The sequence below is a fragment of the Schistocerca piceifrons genome, chromosome 8 (assembly GCF_021461385.2).
Source record: "Schistocerca piceifrons isolate TAMUIC-IGC-003096 chromosome 8, iqSchPice1.1, whole genome shotgun sequence".
Classification (NCBI taxonomy): domain Eukaryota; kingdom Metazoa; phylum Arthropoda; class Insecta; order Orthoptera; family Acrididae; genus Schistocerca; species Schistocerca piceifrons.
In genome coordinates, this window is record NC_060145.1 from 153,533,448 (window position 1) to 153,553,960 (window position 20,513).

Consider the following 20,513-nt stretch of genomic DNA (forward strand, 5'->3'; position numbering starts at 1 on the left):
TTTGAAAACTATAAAATTTAAGCTTTGATATGTGATGCTATAAACTGATGTTGAAAATTGTGTATACTGGTATGGAACGAGGAAGTACTTCGCAGAACCGGTGAGGAGAGGAGCGTGCAGAAAACATTGACAAGGTACTTCAGGGAGTTGTAGTGGCTAATAGCTGTAGGAAAAGTCAGAATTGGCTTATATCCAACAAGAGGATGTTGGATGCTGGAATTCCCGATGGTCCGTGACAAACCAGTCAGAAAACTGATGATCACCACCCCTCCTCACCAATCCCAAAAAGAAGAAAAGAAGTACTAAATACTATGGTGTCCTGAAGAGATAGCAAGAGGTTGCCAAACATGATTTCCCACAAAAGCTGTCCTATGTCGTTTATTTATCACCACATACATGCCCAGCATTTGCAACTGGCACTCATGCATAAAATGTTTTTCATCTTCCCTGCTCCACCAACTTGGAAACAGACACACCTGCTCTTTCCTCATACAAAGAGCCAACGCAGTTCCAGAACGACCACGAGGAATTACGCGAGGTGGTGATAGTACGAACTTTATAGTAGCCCCTCGTCTTACTAAATAGTCGGTAAACAGTTTTACTATTCAGCGCACAGGAAAGTGGTACCATTGTCGAGAGAGGAAATGACCCGGTTGAATTTGGAGAGGGAAGATAATCGAAAGTGGCGTGGAAGGAACCAATCCTGACGGGCTTTTGGAAAACCTTGGAAAAATATAGATCAGTTTAGTAAATCGGAGATTGCACCTGTTTTATAAGGAGGATAACAATAGCAGAGTCTTCCCTAGGAATCATTCGGTGGTTATGGATTCGCCTGTGCTGGGGTCCTCTATTTCTAGATTTAGCGATTACGTATTAAATTAAGTTCGTTGCAGAATACCTATCTTTTTTGGGTTTTCATTCTTTAAAATGGTTTGATACGTCCTAGCGATATTTCTTCTCCTATGGCAATCTCTTCATTTCAGAGTAACACTTATGCCCAAAGACTTCTATTGTGTTGAGAAGAAGTAACACCACAGCTATATATTGAGAATATCTTTACTCTCTCAAATGACTGATTCTGGCCGCACATTACCGCCACCCTCAGACCCCATCATTGCCAAAAGAGTGTTAGATTTCCTTTGGGCATTTATTGTGGAATTCTTGTTACTAGTACACGTGGGCTAGCTTTCCTCAGGAGTCTCTACTCGACACCGTGTTGTCTCCGTCTCCGTGTTATCTCGCGCCGCCGAAACTAGTCCTGTGAAACAATAAAGACATTCTCAAGATATAGGTGTGGTGATACTTTTTTTATATGTATCATCAGTTAAAATCCCTCGTCCATGCAATACGATGGACATCCACAAATTTAACTTCCATGATTTCTCTACAACTTTTCCCTCTATGATCCCCTCTTGTACCATATGAGTTATCGTTTAGTGTCGTAAAGCATGTTCTATCATTCCGCCTCTTCTTCTAGTTAGTGATTTCCTTTTCTCGTCTATTCTGCCTAGATCTTCCTCTTTTCTTAGCGATCCATTTAATTTTCAACTTCCTTCAGTATCGGCACACGTCAACAACTCGATTCTCTTCATTTTCTGTTCTGTATAGTTCGTGATTTACCTCCGCACGCGTATTCCCAGAAATTTCGTTCTTAAGTTAAGGCATATATTTTATTCTAGTTCTTCTTATTTCCTCGTTGCTTCATCCACTGCGTTTTATTTCACTTCCCGGGTCTCAGAATTCCTTCGTCTTGTCTACTACGTGTTCCCCAACTTTTATATCAATTTCACTGCTAACCTCATTGCCGCTACTCCTTAATACTCTCGCGTTTCTTTGATTTACTCACAATGTCTTCTTCTTTCCCAGTAGACCTTCCATTACTTTCAACAGGTACTGCAATTGTTCTTCCAGTAATGTCATCAGGGTAATATTATCACCGACATCCTTTCAGAACTTTAACACAACTTCTCAACTTTTTAATTATTTTCTTCGTTAGATCTCGTCCTCATGGTTGTATCTCAACTCGAGTCAGGTAAGCCGTGTGCATCATTTCTGCGACGACCATGTTAACTTTATTCCGTGTATCTTACTTCAATAGTTTGTGTAACGCGTTTTATGAGATGAAATTCGAACCAGAGGGATATTTACCAAAACTAGCGTGGAATCTACCTTTAAATTACGTTCAGCTGGTCAGGTGTATCTTACATATGATTGCTATTCTGACTCGCGGATTCCATCTGGGCCTGAGTCATCGCCCTACTTTGTCAGCTAGCATGCTCCCCGTTATTTTGTACGAACAGGTGTCTGTGAGCCATAGACTGTTTCTCGTAAGATATTACATGCGATTTACAAAACACACAATGACTCACGTTGGGTTGTTTAAAACTTCATTAACAGCCCACTCCACCGACTGAACACTGATGTTCTGCAGATCTAGTCTGATGCCGTATCCATAGCTGGCGATCCTCTGGACGTTATAGCGCTGCTCGGCAGCAACTGGCATACCAATCACCGGAACACCTCGAGCGGTCGCCTCCAAGGAGCTCTGCAGTCCCCCATGGGAGATGAAAAGCTGCACGTTTTTGTGACCTGAAACATCATGATCATTATCGTCATCATCATCATCATCATCATCATCAGTGACAAACAGATATGTTAGCTACAAAACTTGAGACACTTCTGGTCATTAAAATTACAACATCGCGAAAGCAAATTGCAACAAATATAGTTGGGTGCGTAAATGATTGTTTTTTAGCGCAACCACACGTAGCAGGTAGGAGCAATGGTACGTAAATTCTGAACACAAGGAAAGTTTATGCATTGGGCTCCTCTTCAGTAACCAGCTTTGAAAGTTGTTTATGGGAGGATCATGTTATGCCTGTATAAGCACAAACGTATACAACCACATCTTGGAATTCGACAGCAGCAGAATCGCTGCCTGTCAACTGCGCTTCATCACCCACGATATTGTTGCTGATGTTGTAGGGCTCCAAAGTACCATGCCCGTACGTAATCGATGGGATCAGTAGAGAGCCACACACATCGCCATGCTGTATCCAAATCGAGCCACAGTACTAGCACCCGATTGGATAGACATATACACTCCTGGAAGTGGAAAAAAGAACACATTGACACCGGTGTGTCAGACCCACCATACTTGCTCCGGACACTGCGAGAGGGCTGTACAAGCAATGATCACACGCACGGCACAGCGGACACACCAGGAACCGCGGTGTTGGCCGTCGAATGGCGCTAGCTGCGCAGCATTTGTGCACCGCCGCCGTCAGTGTCAGCCAGTTTGCCGTGGCATACGGAGCTCCATCGCAGTCTTTAACACTGGTAGCATGCCGCGACAGCGTGGACGTGAACCGTATGTGCAGTTGACGGACTTTGAGCGAGGGCGTATAGTGGGCATGCGGGAGGCCGGGTGGACGTACCGCCGAATTGCTCAACACGTGGGGCGTGAGGTCTCCACAGTACATCGATGTTGTCGCCAGTGGTCAGCGGAAGGTGCACGTGCCCGTCGACCTGGGACCGGACCGCAGCGACGCACGGATGCACGCCAAGACCGTAGGATCCTACGCAGTGCCGTAGGAGACCGCACCGCCACTTCCCAGCAAATTAGGGACACTGTTGCTCCTGGGGTATCGGCGAGGACCATTCGCAACCGTCTCCATGAAGCTGGGCTACGGTCCCACACACCGTTAGGCCGTCTTCCGCTCACGCCCCAACATCGTGCAGCCCGCCTCCAGTGGTGCCGCGACAGGCGTGAATGGAGGGACGAATGGAGACGTGTCGTCTTCAGCGATGAAAGTTGCTTCTGCCTTGGTGCCAATGATGGTCGTATGCGTGTTTGGCACCGTGCAGGTGAGCGCCACAATCAGGACTGCATACGACCGAGGCACACAGGGCCAACACCCGGCATCATGGTGTGGGGAGCGATCTCCTACACTGGCCGTACACCACTGGTGATCGTCGAGGGGACACTGAATAGTGCACGGTACATCCAAACCGTCATCGAACCCATCGTTCTACCATTCCTAGACCGGCAAGGGAACTTGCTGTTCCAACAGGACAATGCACGTCCGCATGTATCCCGTGCCACCCAACGTGCTCTAGAAGGTGTAAGTCAACTACCCTGGCCAGCAAGATCTCCGGATCTGTCCCCCATTGAGCATGTTTGGGACTGGATGAAGCGTCGTCTCACGTGGTCTGCACGTCCAGCACGAACGCTGGTCCAACTGAGCCGCCAGGTGGAAATGGCATGGCAAGCCGTTCCACAGGACTACATCCAGCATGTCTACGATCGTCTCCATGGGAGAATAGCAGCCTGCATTGCTGCGAAAGGTGGATATACACTGTACTAGTGCCGACATTGTGCATGCTCTGTTGCCTGTGTCTATGTGCCTGTGGTTCTGTCAGTGTGATCATGTGATGTATCTGACCCCAGGAATGTGTCAATAAAGTTTCCCCTTCCTGGGACAATGAATTCACGGTGTTCTTATTTCAATTTCCAGGAGTGTAGTTCGCACGCTCGTGCAGGATCGTGCAGCCACATCTGGTACCTTGAGTTTGGAGATTTTATTGCTTGTAGAAAATATCCAGTAAACAGCTTTACAACGTCTGGTGTGCTGTGGACTGTTGGCATGAGCATTTTGCGAGTTACATGGACAGAGGAGAGGCACCACATCGTCTTTTCAGACAAAACCATGTTCTCATGCATGTATGATGTGCGTGATGGTGTGTGGAGTCTCTGAGGATAACAGGGAAATTTTCATTCAGCAGTCACTACATTTAAGATCTGTTAAGGCAGGTGACTGTGCCCCATCTTCTAGCTTTGTAAAGGTGCATCTGTTGCCGACATGTTATTGCGTTTCACGTACCGTTATAGTGAAGGGATTGACAAATGGGAAGCCGAGTATACTGACCTGGTCAAAGAGGGGATTCAAATTCAAATGGCTCTAAGCCCTATGCGGCTCGACATCCGAGGTCATTACCCCTTAAACTTAGTACCACTTAAACCTAACTAACCTAAGGACATGGCACACAGCCATGACCGAGGCAGGATTCGAACCTGCGACCGCAGCAGTAGCGCGGTTCCGGACTGAAGCGCCTAGAACCGCTCAGCCACAGCGGCCGACTCCAAGAGGGGGAATTTCCTTGTCTGAACGTTATGTAATATGTTACAGAGTTGTGGAATGCCTGTGGGAACGCTGTCAGACACATCCATGGGTTTGAATACCTGGACACTAGCTGCGTATAACCGACGATCGGTCAACAATGCTACTGATACAAGAGAGAAAGATTATCAGCGGCCGCCGCTGAAACCGAACAGGAAACACCAAAAAAATAAAGAGACATTTCTTTGACGTCATCATTCCTGTAATGATCGAACAGTGGCGAGATTTTGTTTAACTGAATTTTGATTATGGTTTATGGTTTACAAGGTAGTTAAGAATTTGATGATGCACTAGTATTGCTTGTGTGAAACTATAAATGCGTTATTGTTAAATGCCTTTGGATGTGATTTAGTAGTTTAAACAGTACTGATGTGACTGGACGGCCTGCTTCATCTGTTACGTTAGGGTTTTCAGTGCGGTACTAACGACGTAACTCATGATAACTGTATTAGTAATTAGTTTAGGAAAGTGAATTATTTCTTGACTTTTATGAATTTTTCCCGTCATGTGCGGTTGAAACAGTAAGGTCGGACACTTCACTTCCTCTAAGTAGTCAGTCAGGTCCTGTTCACGATTAGTAGAAAATTGTTCATGTTCAGTGGATTACATTTTTGTAGATTAGCCACTACTCTGTGTGGATCCTTTCTGAGGCGGCGACAACAATTAGAAATCCTTACAGTTCAAGCACGTCGGACTATGAACAGAACAACTAATCTCAATGCAAATACATCGACTGATAAAGGGAAGCCTTGTGCATCTGATACAGAAAAGCTTTACAGTCATTCAACAGGATAAGGCAAGACCATATAGTGTCCGTTCTGTGCTGACCTACCGCTACATAGTGCTTGTTAGACAGTTACTGAGGCCAACACGTTCTGCAGATCTCTCACTCATTAAAAACACCTGATCATAGGATGCCGAGAGAGTGACAGACCAGCACTAACCGTTCACTACGAATAACGAATGCTCGCACAAAATCGAAGCAGCACGGAATGACTCACCCGTGCCTGTCACCCAAACTGAGTTCAACTCGATGCTCGTCCGGGTTACAACGAATTCTGCTGCCAGAGCTGGCAGCTCTGTGCACTAAATTTCACACCCTGTATGCCAACAAATCAGCTGCAAACCAATCATGTACTCTTTCTCTTTGATTCTATGCACATAATGTGTACAATGTCGTTTATTTTGTATTCTTCATGCTGTTGTAATTTTAATAACAGTGTAGTCACCTAACATTACCGCTGGATATATTGGGTAAACCACATCAAATACTGACGAATCGATACCACAGACCGAACGTGCGGAGAGGGGCTAGTGTAATTGGTTAATATAAACCATAAAAAAATGCACGGAAGTATGTTTTTTAACGCAAACCTACGTTTTTTTAAATGTGAACCACGTTAGTTTTGTTGGCACATCTGAACATATAAACAAATACGTAATCAGTGCCGTTTGTTGCATTGTAAAATGTTAATTACATCCGGAGATATGTAACCTAAAGTTGACACTTGAGTACCACTCCTCCGCTGTTCGATCGTGTGTACCGGAGAGCACCGAATTACGTAGGGATCCAAAGGGAACGGTGATGGACCTTAGGGACAGAAGAGACTGGAACAGTACATTACGTCCACATGCTAACACCTTTTTATTGGTCTTTTTCACTGACGCACATGTACATTACCATGAGGGGTGAGGTACACGTACACACGTGGTTTCCGTTTTCAATTACGGAGTGGAATAGAGTGTGTCCCGACATGTCAGGCCAATAGATGTTCAATGTGGTGGCCATCATTTGCTGCACACAAATGCAATCTCCGACGTAATGAATGTCGTACACGCCGCAGTACATCTGGTGTAATGTCGCCGCAGGCTGCCACAATACGTTGTTTCATATCCTCTGGGGTTGTAGGCACATCACGGTACACATTCTCCTTTAACGTACCCCACAGAAAGAGGTCCAGAAGTGTAAGATCAGGAGAATGGGCTGGCCAATTTATGCGTCCTCCACGTCCTATGAAACGCCCGTCGAACATCCTGTCAAGGGTCAGCCTAGTGTTAATTGCGGAATGTGCAGGTGCACCATCATGCTGACACCGCATACGTCGACGCGTTTCCAGTGGGACATTTTCGAGAAACGTTGGCAGATCATTCTGTAGAAACGCGATGTATGTTGCAGCTGTTTGGGCCCCTACAATGAAGTGAGGACCAATGAGGTGGTCGCCAATGATTCCGCACCATACATTTACAGCCCACGGTCGCTGTCGCTCTACCTGTCTGAGCCAGCGAGGATTGTCCACGGACCAGTAATGCATGTTTCGTAGATTCACTGTCCCGTGGTTTATGAAACCCGCTTCATCGGTAAACAAGTAGAACTGCAACGCATTCTCTGTTAATGCCAATTGACAGAATTGCACTCGATGATTAAAGTCATCATCATGTAATTGCTGATGTAGCGACACATGAAACGGGTGAAAGCGGTGACGATGCAGTATGCGCATGACACTACTTTGACTCAGTCCACCGGCTCTCGCAATGTCCCGTGTACCTATGTGTGGGTTCATGGCAACAGCAGCTAACACACCAACTGCACCCGCTTCTCCTGTGACGGGCCTGTTACGGGCCCGTTTGCGTGCTACGACCATACCTGTTGCATACAGTTGGCGGCAGATGTTTTGCAATGTGCGGCACGTTGGATGCTCTCTGTCCGGGTACCGTTCTGCATACACCCTGCTGGCTTCAGCTGCATTTCGTCGACACTCGCCATAGATGAGTATCATCTCCGCCTTTTCAGAGTTCGAATACACCATGGTCACAGTTCCTACATGACTACACTATCACAGACGACTGGTAACACGGTGTACTACAGTTGGTCTGCGTGCGGAGACGAATGCAGAACAACAATAGCAGCAAGCGCTACATGCGGACGCTGCGACAGCTAGACCAAACCACAACAGTGCACAACAGCCACACTCGCAAACACGGTCGTCGTCGTAAACATGTCCCTGCAGATGCTGCTCGCCGACCGTGGCCCGTGTTTGTTACAACACGCAACTGAACGTCGGAGGTTTCAAGCGTCAACTTTAGGTTACAATATCTCCGGATGTAATTAACATTTTACACTGCAACAAACGGCACTGATTAGGTATTTGTTTATATGTTCAGATGTGCTAACAAAACTAACGTGGTTCCATTTAAAAAAAACGTAGGTTTCTTTTTAAGAAACATACTTCCGTGCATTTTTGTATGGTTTGTATTAAACAATTACACTAGCCCCTCTCCTCACGTTCGGTCTGTGGAATCGGTTCGTCAGTATTTGATGTGGTTTACGAAATATATCCAGCGGTAACGTTAGGTGACTCACCCTGTATATATAGGGTGGTCCAGTGATCGTGACCGGGGCAAATATCTCACGAAATAAGCATCAAACGAAAAAACTACAAAGAACAAAACTTGTCTAGCTTGAAGAGGGAAACCAGATGGCGCTTTTGTTGGCCCGCTAGATGGCGCTGCCATAGGTCAAACGGATATCAACTGCGTTTTTTAAAATAGGAACCCCCATTTTTTATTAAATATTCGTGAAGTACGTAAAGAAATGTGAATGTTTTAGTTGGACCACTTTTTTCGCTTTGTGATAGATGGCGCTGTAATAGTCACAAACGTATAAGTACGTGGTATCACGTAACATTCCGCCAGTTCGGACGGTATTTGCTCCGTGAGTACATTACCCGTGTTAAAATGGACCGTTTACCAATTGCGGAAAGAGTCGATATCGTCTTGATGTATGACTATTGTGATCAAAATGCCCAATGGGCGTGTACTATGTATGCTGCTCGGTGTCCTGGACATCATCCAAGTGTCCGGACCGTTCGCAGGATAGTTTCGTTATTTAAGGAAACAGGAAGTGTTCAGCCACATGTGAAACGTCAACCACGACCTACAACAAATGATGATGCCCAAGTAGGTGTTCTAGCTGCTGTCGCGGCTAATCCGCACATTAGTAGCAGACAAATTGCGCGAGAATCTGGAATCTCAAAAATGTCGGTGTTGAGAATGCTACATCAACATCGATTGTACCCGTGCCATATTTCTATGCACCAGGAGTTGCAAGGCGACGACTTTGAACGTCGAGTACAGTTCTGCCACTGGGCACAAGAGAAATTACGGGACGATGACAGTTTTTTTTACACGCGTTCTATTTAGCGACGAAGCGTCATTCACCAACAGCGATAACGTAAAAACGTAAAAAGCGAAAAAAGTGGTCCAACTAAAACATTAATACTTCTTTACTTACTACACGAATATGTAATAAAAATTGGGGTTCCTATTTAAAAAAACGCAGTTGATATCCGTTTGACCTATGGCAGCGCCATCTAGCGGGCCAACCATAGCGCCATCTGGTTTCCCTCTTCAAGCTAGACAAGTTTCGTTCTTTGTAGTTTTTTCGTTTGACGCTTAATTAGCGATATATTTGGCCCGGTTACGATCAATGGACCACCCTATATATACATATATATGTGTGTGTGTATGTCTGTTCGATGTGTGTGTGTGTGTGTGTGTGTGTGTGTGTGTGTGTGTGTGTGTGTGTGTGTGTGTATGTCTGTTCGAAATTCCTCCTAAGTCACTCGACCGATTTCTACCAAACGTAACACGCATATCATTTACTGTCAGACAACAATCCTATGGGGGTACGAACCACCTACCTATCATATCAGGAGATATGACGTCATATACTGAGATCCGTGAAAACCGGGCCGTCATTCGTGACGTCTACATTTATTACTTCTATGCCACTAAGTCTGTTCGCAACACATTTTATAGACAGTATCCACATACGCCGATTAATGCACCTACAATAATATATCAAGGTACCACACACAGTTCAGGAGATATGTCGCATACACTAACATGAGTAAAAAAGTGCCACATTGTGCAAGAGATTTAAATGTATTACTTCTTTGCTACATACTCTACTCGCAACATACAGTTCAAGAGATATGACGCCATAAGCACTTAGATGCGTGAAAAATTGCCGTGTCGTGCTCAGAGACGTTAACGGGATCGCTTTATAGACACGCGAGGCAGCTGCGTGCACCGTACAGAAACTGTCCACGATACTGTACTTTCACATTTGTATATATACACATTTCTTTGTACGACTGTTTCATGATTTGAAAGGTGTTTTCACGAATACATGGAAATTGATATTACACTACAAACATAGTTTTCGTTTCTAATAGAAAATCGGCAATATGAATACGCGGGCAATGGTGGGCTTGTCAGGTAGTTGCTAATAAATTAATAACATGACACCCAGGTGGCAGGTTACGTAATTCACGTAAATTGCGTTTCGGTAACTTGTGGGCGGTTCAGATAGGGTAGTGATGCGTAAGATATGACTTCAAGCAAGCAAAGGTCTCTTAGCCTGTCCTACTTAATTACGTCCCTTACCTTCAAGTTGGTGCACCCTAGGAACCTGAGAAACCCTGTGAAAGATTGAGTACCCAATCCCAGTGGGCAGACGAGAGGGGGAGAATTGATCCTTTGAAAAATAGCTGATGAGCTGATAACCTATATCCGGAAAAAGTTTTAATACCAAAGCTCAAGGAAATTTAGGCGGATGGACCCTAAAGGAAAGACATGGAAAAGTTTAAGAGAAATGGGAGAATTGCATCATGAAAAATATGTAGAGATATTATACAGAATGGGAACCTTAGGAAGTCTGATAGGAATAGTGAAACAACAAGGCGGATATCATGGTCTTGTAAGAGATAAAATGGATTGGACAGGGTATGTTCCACAAACAAAAGTGTATTGTGTACTACAGCGGCTACAGTAGCTACCCATACTTGGTGTGGGATTTATAGTCAAAGCACTGAACAACACGTGATAGGATTTAAAGCAATAAGTCTATGTTATAAGCCAATGAAGGGGAAATTCTTTAACTACAGTCTCCCAGATGCCCATGTCCCTACTGAGGAGAAGACAGCAGAAGAGAAGGAGCTTAGCAACAGTGCCGAAAATGATATAAAGATGGTGATAAGTGATATGAATGCAAAGGTAGAGCAGAACCATGTCTTCTACCCTACTAGAGGTAAATACAAAAAAACTACATATTCTGAAAAGAGTCAAAGATATTATAGTGCATAGTTCTGCTTCGCCGCATCACCAGGTCCAACAACGTGCGTATGAGCGGTAAAGCACTTGTGCGTTCACCAGCATTGTACTCTGCCGTCAAATCTGCAATTGCAGAGTGGCCAAGCCCCCAGCCCCACTCCTTGTTATGAAGCTGACGGTCCAAAACCTTGTTGTCTACTTTTGGTTTCACCGTCATTAAACCACTCTTTGTACATGCTATCGACAGACGACTAGCTTCGCTGTTTCTGAGAACTCATTCCTAAGCACCGGGCCATAACAGTCAGACCTTTTCTAAAAGTCACATATGTCACCGGATCTCCCCATTTGCGGCCAGTATTGTCGCTAGAATATTTCTCTATTCCTATTGACTCATCCTAATGACTACCTGCAATGTAGTATTGGCGCAAAAAAAACCACGTCGTTGGGTGCACTGTATTGCGCTATGAATGTGAAGCTTTTGCAAGATTTTTCTCTCCACTTCCCTCTGTCTCTTCTTCTGTATGTTAGTTCTGTCTTTACCATTCCCCTTTGACGGTCAGTTACCTTTCATTGGTTTAACAGTTATTTTATGCAACATTAAAAAATAATTAATGGGGAGTAATGACATTTCGGAAACACATTTGTTTACGTAACATATTTAAGTGATTAGTATTGCAAATCACAGGTTAATGTAAGCGCGAGGTAAGTTCATTAATAATCCGTGTAGCCACCACAGTCTTGAATGCAAGAATGCAAACGTCCATGCATTGTGTTTTACAGGTGTCGGATGTAGGTGTTTGAGATGCAGTTCCATGCTCGTTGCACTTGATCGGTCGATATATGGACGGTTAATACTGTTCGTAGATGACACTGAAGTTGCAGTTCCATGATGTTTCATATGTGTTCGATTGGATCTGCTCATCGAGCAGGCCAAGCCAACATGTCGACCTAGAGTATGTTGGGTTATAACAGCGGTATGTGGGCCAGCGTTATCCTGTTGGAGAACACTCCCTGGAATGATGTTTGAATGGCAGCACAATGGGTCGAATCACCAGACTGAAGTACAGATTTTCAATCAGGGTGCGTGAGATAACCAGGAGAGTGCTCCTGCTGTCGTACAAAATCGCACCCCAGACTGTTACGTCAGCTGGCCAGTGTGTGTAGCACTCAGACAGATTGGTTACAGGCCCTCAACGGGCCTTATTCTAACCAATACACAGCCATCACTGGCACCGAGGCAGAACCAGCGTTCATCAGAAAACACAATAGGCCTCCACCCTGCCCTCCAACGAGCTCTCCCTAGACTCCACTGAAGTCGCAAATGGCGATGGTTTGGAGTCACTGGAATGCACACTACAAGGTGTCTGGCTCGGAGCTGACCTTGAAGTCACCAGTTTGTAAATGTTCGTTGTGTCACTGTGGTATCACCTGCTGCTCAAATTGCTGCTGCAGTTGCAGCACGATGCGCCACATCTATACACAGAACACCTTAGTCTTCTCTCTTGGTAGTGCCACGCGGCCGTCCGAAGCCCGGTCTTGTTGCGACCGTACCTTCCCGTGAACACCGCTGCCGACAGCCGTGTATAATGGCTACATTCTTACCAAGTCTCCCTGCAGTTCCGCAGAAGAAACATCCAGCTTCTCGTTGCCCTATTGCACGACCTCATTCAGCCAGGCATTTTTGACTTACGAGGTGCATTCAAGTTCTAAGGCCTCCGATTTTTTTTCTCCGGACTGGAAAGAGATAGAAACATGCGCATTGTTTTAAAATGAGGCCGCATACATTGTCAATACGTCCCAGAGATGGCAACACCGTACGGCAGATGGAATTTTACCGCCAGCGGCGAGAATGAGAACTGTTTTAAGTACTTAAAATGGCGACATTTTCCTTACTTGAACAGCGTGCAATCATTCGTTTTCTGAATTTGCGTGGTGTGAAACCAATTGAAATTCATCGACAGTTGAAGGAGACATGTGGTGATGGAGTTATGGATGTGTCGAAAGTGTGTTCGTGGGTGTGACAGTTTAATGAAGGCAGAACATCGTATGACAACAAACCGAAACAACCTCGGGCTTGCACAAGCCAGTCTGACGACATGACCGAGAAAGTGGAGAGAATTGTTTTGGGGGATCGCCGTATGACTGTTGAACAGATCGCCTCCAGAGTTGGCATTTCTGTGGGTTCTGTGCACACAATCCTGCATGACGACCTGAAAATGCGAAAAGTGTCATCCAGGTGGGTGCCACGAATGCTGACGGACGACCACATGGCTGCCCGTGTGGCATGTTGCCAAGCAATGTTGACGCGCAACGACAGCACGAATGGGACTTTCTTTTCGTCGGGTGTAAGAATGGATGAGACGTGGATGCCATTTTTCAATCCAGAAACAAAGCGCCAGTCAGCTCAATGGAAGCATACAGATTCACCGCCACCAAAAAAATTTTGGGTAACCGCCAGTGCTGAAACAATGATGGTGACCATGTTCTGGGACAGCGAGAGCGTAATCCTTACCCATTGCGTTCCAAAGGGCACTACGGTAACAGGTGCATCCTACGAAAATGTTTTGAAGAACAAATTTCTTCCTGCACTGCAACAAAAACGTCTGGGAAGGGCTACGCGTGTGCTGTTTCACTAAGACAACGCACCCGCACATCGAGCTAACGTTACGCAACAGTTTCTTCGTGATAACAACTTTGAAGTGATTCCTCATGCTCCCTACTCACCTGACCTGGCTCCTAGTGACTTTTGGCTTTTTCCAACAATGAAAGACACTCTCCGTGGCCGCACACTCACCAGCCGTGCTGCTATTGCCTCAGCGATTTTCCAGTGGTCAAAACAGACTCCTAAAGAAGCCTTCGCCGCTGCCATGGAATCATGGCGTCAGCGTTGTGAAAAATGTGTACGTCCGCAGGGCGATTACGTCGAGAAGTAACGCCAGTTTCATCGATTTCGGGTGAGTAGTTAATCAGAAAAAAAATCGGAGGCCTTGGAACTTGAATGCACCTCGTATATCACCTCATGACGTTCAATCTCAAAGGTAACTCGCGCTGACGATGGTTACAACGTGTATTTCAAGCAAACCTGATTTGCATCCTCATACCAAACAGGCTTAACTGGAGATACTGAAGGTCAGTGTGACCGTGTCGGAAAATATATTTAATCGATCATTGTAATCTCCATATCGACCCGCCAGGGTAGCCGAGAACGCTAATGCGCTGCTCCCTGGACTCGGGTAGGCGCGCAGGCCCCGGCTCGATTCCGCTCTGCTGGTTAAGGACGAGGGCCGGTATCGCGGCCAGCCTGGATGTGGTTTTTCGGCGGTTTTCCTTATACCGCAAGGTTAATACCGGGCTGGCCCCCACGTTCCGCCTCAGTTACACGACTTACTGACATTTAAATACTTTCGCACTATTTCATTGCTTACACTAGATGCAGGCAGCTGGGGTACCCTACTTACGTTCCGTGAGGTTCGGGGTGTCGGCAAGAAGGGCATCCGGCCAGCCTCTGCAAATAACACTGCCAAATCCGTAATAACAAGACCGACCCCGCGCTGGCGCGGGACAAGGCCCAAAGAAAGAAAGAAATCTCCATATCAACTAAAATATCGTTGTTCCTAAAGCAATTTTCTTTACGACGATCGGACATGAGTAAGGGGTCTCAAAAGAGAGAACACGCTTCATAAGAAACTTGTCAGTGTTGCCTAAACGTCAGAGCGCCTCTTTTTCTTATGAATATTAATGTCATCAGTTCTTCATTTTCAATGAAAATGGTGCTTGGAAAAAAAAAACACGATTTGCTTCCTTTATAGAGTTTGTAAGTAACACTTTGCACTGGTATAGTGAGAATAAGATAAGAGAAAATGAAATGAAATGATCGTGTGGCATTGTTGGGCGAGAGCTTCCTTCCTGGGGAGCTTGACCGCCGGGTGCAAATCTTATTTCAGCTGACGCCACATTAGGTGCCTTGTGCGTTGGTGGTGGTGAGGACAGCACGAGTCCCAGTCGCTCTAACTCCGCCGGGAATCGAACCCGGCCCCGCTGCGTCATAGCAGGCGCGTCAGTACTCAGCTAAGCAGGCGGACTAACGTAAAAGGAGATTTGGGCGGTAAACAGACACCTAGAGGTGTTGTATAAAACTACGGAAAACACTGCCAGAAATGGGTGCTTGAACATAAATGCAGATGCTAGCCGTCTGTCAGCTGCGCTGCTGTATTAGACCACGAACGGCACTTTTCCGTCTCCTCAATACAGGAAAGTGTCACTCGTGGTCAGAATAATGTTGTACGTAGTTGTGAGTACAATATGTCAGAGCTAAGTGACTTCGAGAGTATGTAAATTGGTGGTGCTCGGGTACTACCGTAACTAAGACAGCCGGAGTGTTTGGAGTTTCAAGAAGGAAAGCGGGAAAACATCATCCGCTAAGTCACAACGCGGCCTAAAGTGCGTGTGAGTGATCAGGAGAGATGGCCAATGAAGAGGACCGTGACGAGAAGTAAGAGGACCATAGTTAAAAAAGCCACTACCGAACTGGATGTCGCACTGGCGAACCTTAACACCTAAACAACACAATGAGAGCTCCGTAAGCAGGTAATAGGGGGGCGAGCTGGGATTGAACAACTATACATCAGTGATGCAAATACCCGTAACAGGCAAACTAGAACTAAGAGGCAATGGAAGAAAGTCATTTGATCGCATGAGTCCTCTTTCACATTGTTTCCATCTCTGGCCGAGTTTACGTCCAAGGAGTGAAACACGGTGGGGGTTCAGTGAAGATATGGGCAGCCATTACTGGTATCCCACTGTTACTCCGTGACCAGTTTGGCTGATTAGGTCCATTCCATGGTACAATGTTAGTCCCCCAATGCTGACGCTATGTCTCAAGACGACAAAACCTCAGTTCACACATCTCGCATCGGCCAGGACTGACTTCGTTAGCACGAGAACGAACCGTTGCAACTATCCTATCCACGACAGTATCCAAATCTCAAAATTATTGAGCCTTTGTCATCTACCTTGCCGAGAAGGTTGTGTAATCGCTATCCACCTCCATTATAGTTACCTGAATGTACCTCTATTTTACAAGAGGAATTGTACAAGATTCCATTGAAATTCATACGGGTCCTACATTTATCCATTCCTGGAGGAGTGGAAGCTGTTTTGAATGCCAAAAGCTTTCCTACAGCATAGCAGGAATGGCAATGTGTTGTGTTTTTGGTGTTTCCATATTTTTGTCCACCACCTCAAGTACCGAGAAGAGGATCGGTACTTTTCTGTTTGACGTCTTATATCCGATGTCCTTCCTGAGACCCGCTAGATACCCAATTGCAGAGGGTTCTCAAGACGTTTAAATAACTTACGAGTATCAAGTGATTTTCAATTTTGGTACGCCTACATTTACCCCTGCACTCTGCAAAGCCCTGTGAAGTGCCACCAAAAAGTACTATCCACTGTATCACTTATTAGCACTTCTTTCCACTCTCTTCGCGTACTGAGCATGCGAAGAAATATTGCTCTGATGCTTCTCGCACGATGAAATAAGTCGAATCTTGTTCTCGCAGTCCCTACGGGTACGAACGTAGGAGATTTCATTAATTTTTATTTACACGTCAAGTCCCGTATGACCAAATTCAGGAGCAAATCTCTAAGGTCATGGAACGTGTCAGTACATGAAATTACAACGTGAAAGTAATAACAGATAAAAATAAAATGTTTATGAACCCGAGAAAAATCAATCCACATGTTTAAGTAACCGCAATCAACAAAACAACAAGAATCAGCTTAATTTTTCAAGGACCTCTTCGACAGAATAGGAGTGACCCATGAGGAACCTCTTGAGTTTCTATTTGAAAGTGCGTGGATTACTGCTAAGATTTTTGAATTCGACTGGTAGCTTATTAAATGTGAATGGAGCAGTATACTGCACACCTTTCTGAACAAGAGGTAAGGAAGTCCGATACAAATGCAGGTATGATTTCTGACGAATATTAACTGACTGAAAGCTGCTTATTCTTGGGAATAAGCTAATATTCTTAACAAGAAATGACAGTAACGAGTATATAAATTGAGAGGCCAATGTCAAAATAGCCAGACTCATGAACAGGGGTCGACAAGAGGTTCGTGAACTTACGCCACTTATTGCCCGAACCGCATGTTTCTGAGCCAAAAATATCCTCTTAGAATGGGAAGAGTTATCCGAAAATACACTCCTGGAAATGGAAAAAAGAACACATTGACACCGGTGTGTCAGACCCACCATACTTTCTCCGGACACTGCTAGAGGGCTGTACAAGCAATGGTCACACGCACGGCACAGCGGACACACCAGGAACCGCGGTGTTGGCCGTCGAATGGCGCTAGCTGCGCAGCATTTGTGCACCGCCGCCGTCAGTGTCAGCCAGTTTGCCGTGGCATACGGAGCTCCATCGCAGTCTTTAACACTGGTAGCATGCCGCGACAGCGTGGACGTGAACCGTATGTGCAGTTGACGGACTTTGAGCGAGGGCGTATAGTGGGCATGCGGGAGGCCGGGTGGACGTACCGCCGAATTGCTCAACACGTGGGGCGTGAGGTCTCCACAGTACATCGATGTTGTCGCCAGTGGTCGGCGGAAGGTGCACGTGCCCGTCGACCTGGGATCGGACCGCAGCGACGCACGGATGCACGCCAAGACCGTAGGATCCTACGCAGTGCCGTAGGAGACCGCACCGCCACTTCCCAGCAAATTAGGGACACTGTTGCTCCTGGGGTATCGGCGAGGACCATTCGCAACCGTCTCCATGAAGCTGGGCTACGGTCCCGCACACCGTTAGGCCGTCTTCCGCTCACGCCCCAACATCGTGCAGCCCGCCTCCAGTGGTGTCGCGACAGGCGTGAATGGAGGGACGAATGGAGACGTGTCGTCTTCAGCGATGAGAGTCGCTTCTGCCTTGGTGCCAATGATGGTCGTATGCGTGTTTGGCGCCGTGCAGGTGAGCGCCACAATCAGGACTGCATACGACCGAGGCACACAGGGCCAACACCCGGCATCATGGTGTGGGGAGCGATCTCCTACACTGGCCGTACACCACTGGTGATAGTCGAGGGGACACTGAATAGTGCACGGTACATCCAAACCGTCATCGAACCCATCGTTCTACCATTCCTAGACCGGCAAGGGAACTTGCTGTTCCAACAGGACAATGCACGTCCGCATGTATCCCGTGCCACTCAACGTGCTCTAGAAGGTGTAAGTCAACTACCCTGGCCAGCAAGATCTCCGGATCTGTCCCCCATTGAGCATGTTTGGGACTGGATGAAGCGTTGTCTCACGCGGTCTGCACGTCCAGCACGAACGCTGGTCCAACTGAGGCGCCAGGTGGAAATGGCATGGCAAGCCGTTCCACAGGACTACATCCAGCATCTCTACGATCGTCTCCATGGGAGAATAGCAGCCTGCATTGCTGCGAAAGGTGGATATACACTGTACTAGTGCCGACATTGTGCATGCTCTGTTGCCTGTGTCTATGTGCCTGTGGTTCTGTCAGTGTGATCATGTGATGTATCTGACCCCAGGAATGTGTCAATAAAGTTTCCCCTTCCTGGGACAATGAATTCACGGTGTTCTTATTTCAATTTCCAGGAGTGTATAATACCATACGACATAAGCGAATGAAAATAAGCAAAGGAGACTAATTTTTGTGTCAAACGGTCACTCACTTCAGATATCGTTCGAACAGTAAAAGTGGCAGCATTAAGTCTTTGGACTTGGGCTTTCCACGACAGTTTACTATCTATTTGAACACCTAGAAATTTGAATTGTTCAGTTTGACTGATCATACTCCCATTCTGTGAAATTAATATGTCAGGCTTTGTTGAATTATGTTTTACAAACCATAAAAACTGAGTCTTACTTTGATTTAGCGATAGTTTATTTTCTATAAGCAATGAACTTAAGTAATGAACTGCACTATTTGAAACCGAGCCAATGTTGCACACAACATCCGTTATTGCCAAACTAGTGTAATCAGCAAACAGAAAGATTTTAGAGTTACCTGTAATACTAGAGGGCATAGCATTTATATAAATAAGGAACTGGAGTGGCCCCAACACTGATCCCTGGGGCACCCCTCCCCCCTCCCCCCGCTAGACTGTACTCCACTCAGACCCCATATCATAGCTATTCTCAACCTTGTGAAAATTAAACTTCTGCTGTCTGTTTCTAAGGTAAGAAGTGAGCCAATTGTGAGCTACTCCCCGTATTCCATAATGGTCCAACATCTGGAGCAATATTTTCTGATCAACTTAATCAAATGCCTTAGTTAAACAGAAAAAGATGCTTAGCTTTCGAAACCTTTTGTTTAACCCATTCATCACAGAGAAAAGAGAATAAAGCATTTTCAGTTGTTAAACGATTTCCAAAGTCGAACTCTACATTTGATAGCAAATTGTGTGTTCTAAAATGATTAAATTACACGGCTCTGCAAAAAAATATTTTTTGAAGGTTGTTTGAAATTTGATAACTGAATCTAATGTACGTTTCAGCGCTGATTCCAAAAATGCAATCCATTTTTTTCTATAACGTCAGGTTTTCTCACAAAACAGGAAGTATTTTTCGGTATGATTACAAAATTTAAGCAGTTTATCACATTTTTTCCGACGTTATAGTATTTTATTTTATTTATAAATCATGTTCTAAGCTACATTTCCAGTACACTTCCATTTGTCTTTAAGCTCATAAGTCCCTATAATAACGCTTTCTCTTTCTGTCGAAGCTTCTTTTATTGCTTTGCCAGCTGTGGACTCGTTGAGGATCATCTGTATTTATCATCGAGCAGTAGTCCGCTATCATGTTGACATTCCATTTTCCTTGACATCTTCTTTCCATTTCTTTGATGTCTTGGTGGAATCTTTATCCCTGCTCTTCACTTACATCACCAAGGTTTGCAGGGAAGTAGTGGCTCTAAGCACTATGAGACTTAACTTGTGAGGTCATCAGCCCCCTAGACGTAGAACTACTTAAACCTTACCTAAGAACATCACACACTTCCATGACCGAGGCAGGATTCGAACCTGCGACCGTAGCAGCACCGCGGTTCCGACTGAAGCGCCTAGAACCGCTCGGCCACTGCGGCTGGCAGGGAAGTAGTCAAGATGTGAGCGGAGAAAATGAACTTTAATGCTTCAGGTCCATGAGGAACAGAGCGAATGGCTGATTGAATGTTAGGGTAAGAAATATCCTTT

General features: G+C 45.6%; 1 protein-coding gene across 1 annotated transcript in view; it reads right to left on the reverse strand.

The window, feature by feature from the left end:
* LOC124712062 (UDP-glucosyltransferase 2-like) overlaps nt 1-20,513 on the reverse strand; it is a 39,643-nt gene that overhangs the window by 6,942 nt on the left and 12,188 nt on the right. Inside the window, exon 3 of the mRNA XM_047242357.1 lies at nt 2,370-2,589. Within this exon, the coding sequence (XP_047098313.1) occupies nt 2,370-2,589 (220 nt within the window). The remainder of the gene's footprint in view (nt 1-2,369; nt 2,590-20,513) is intronic.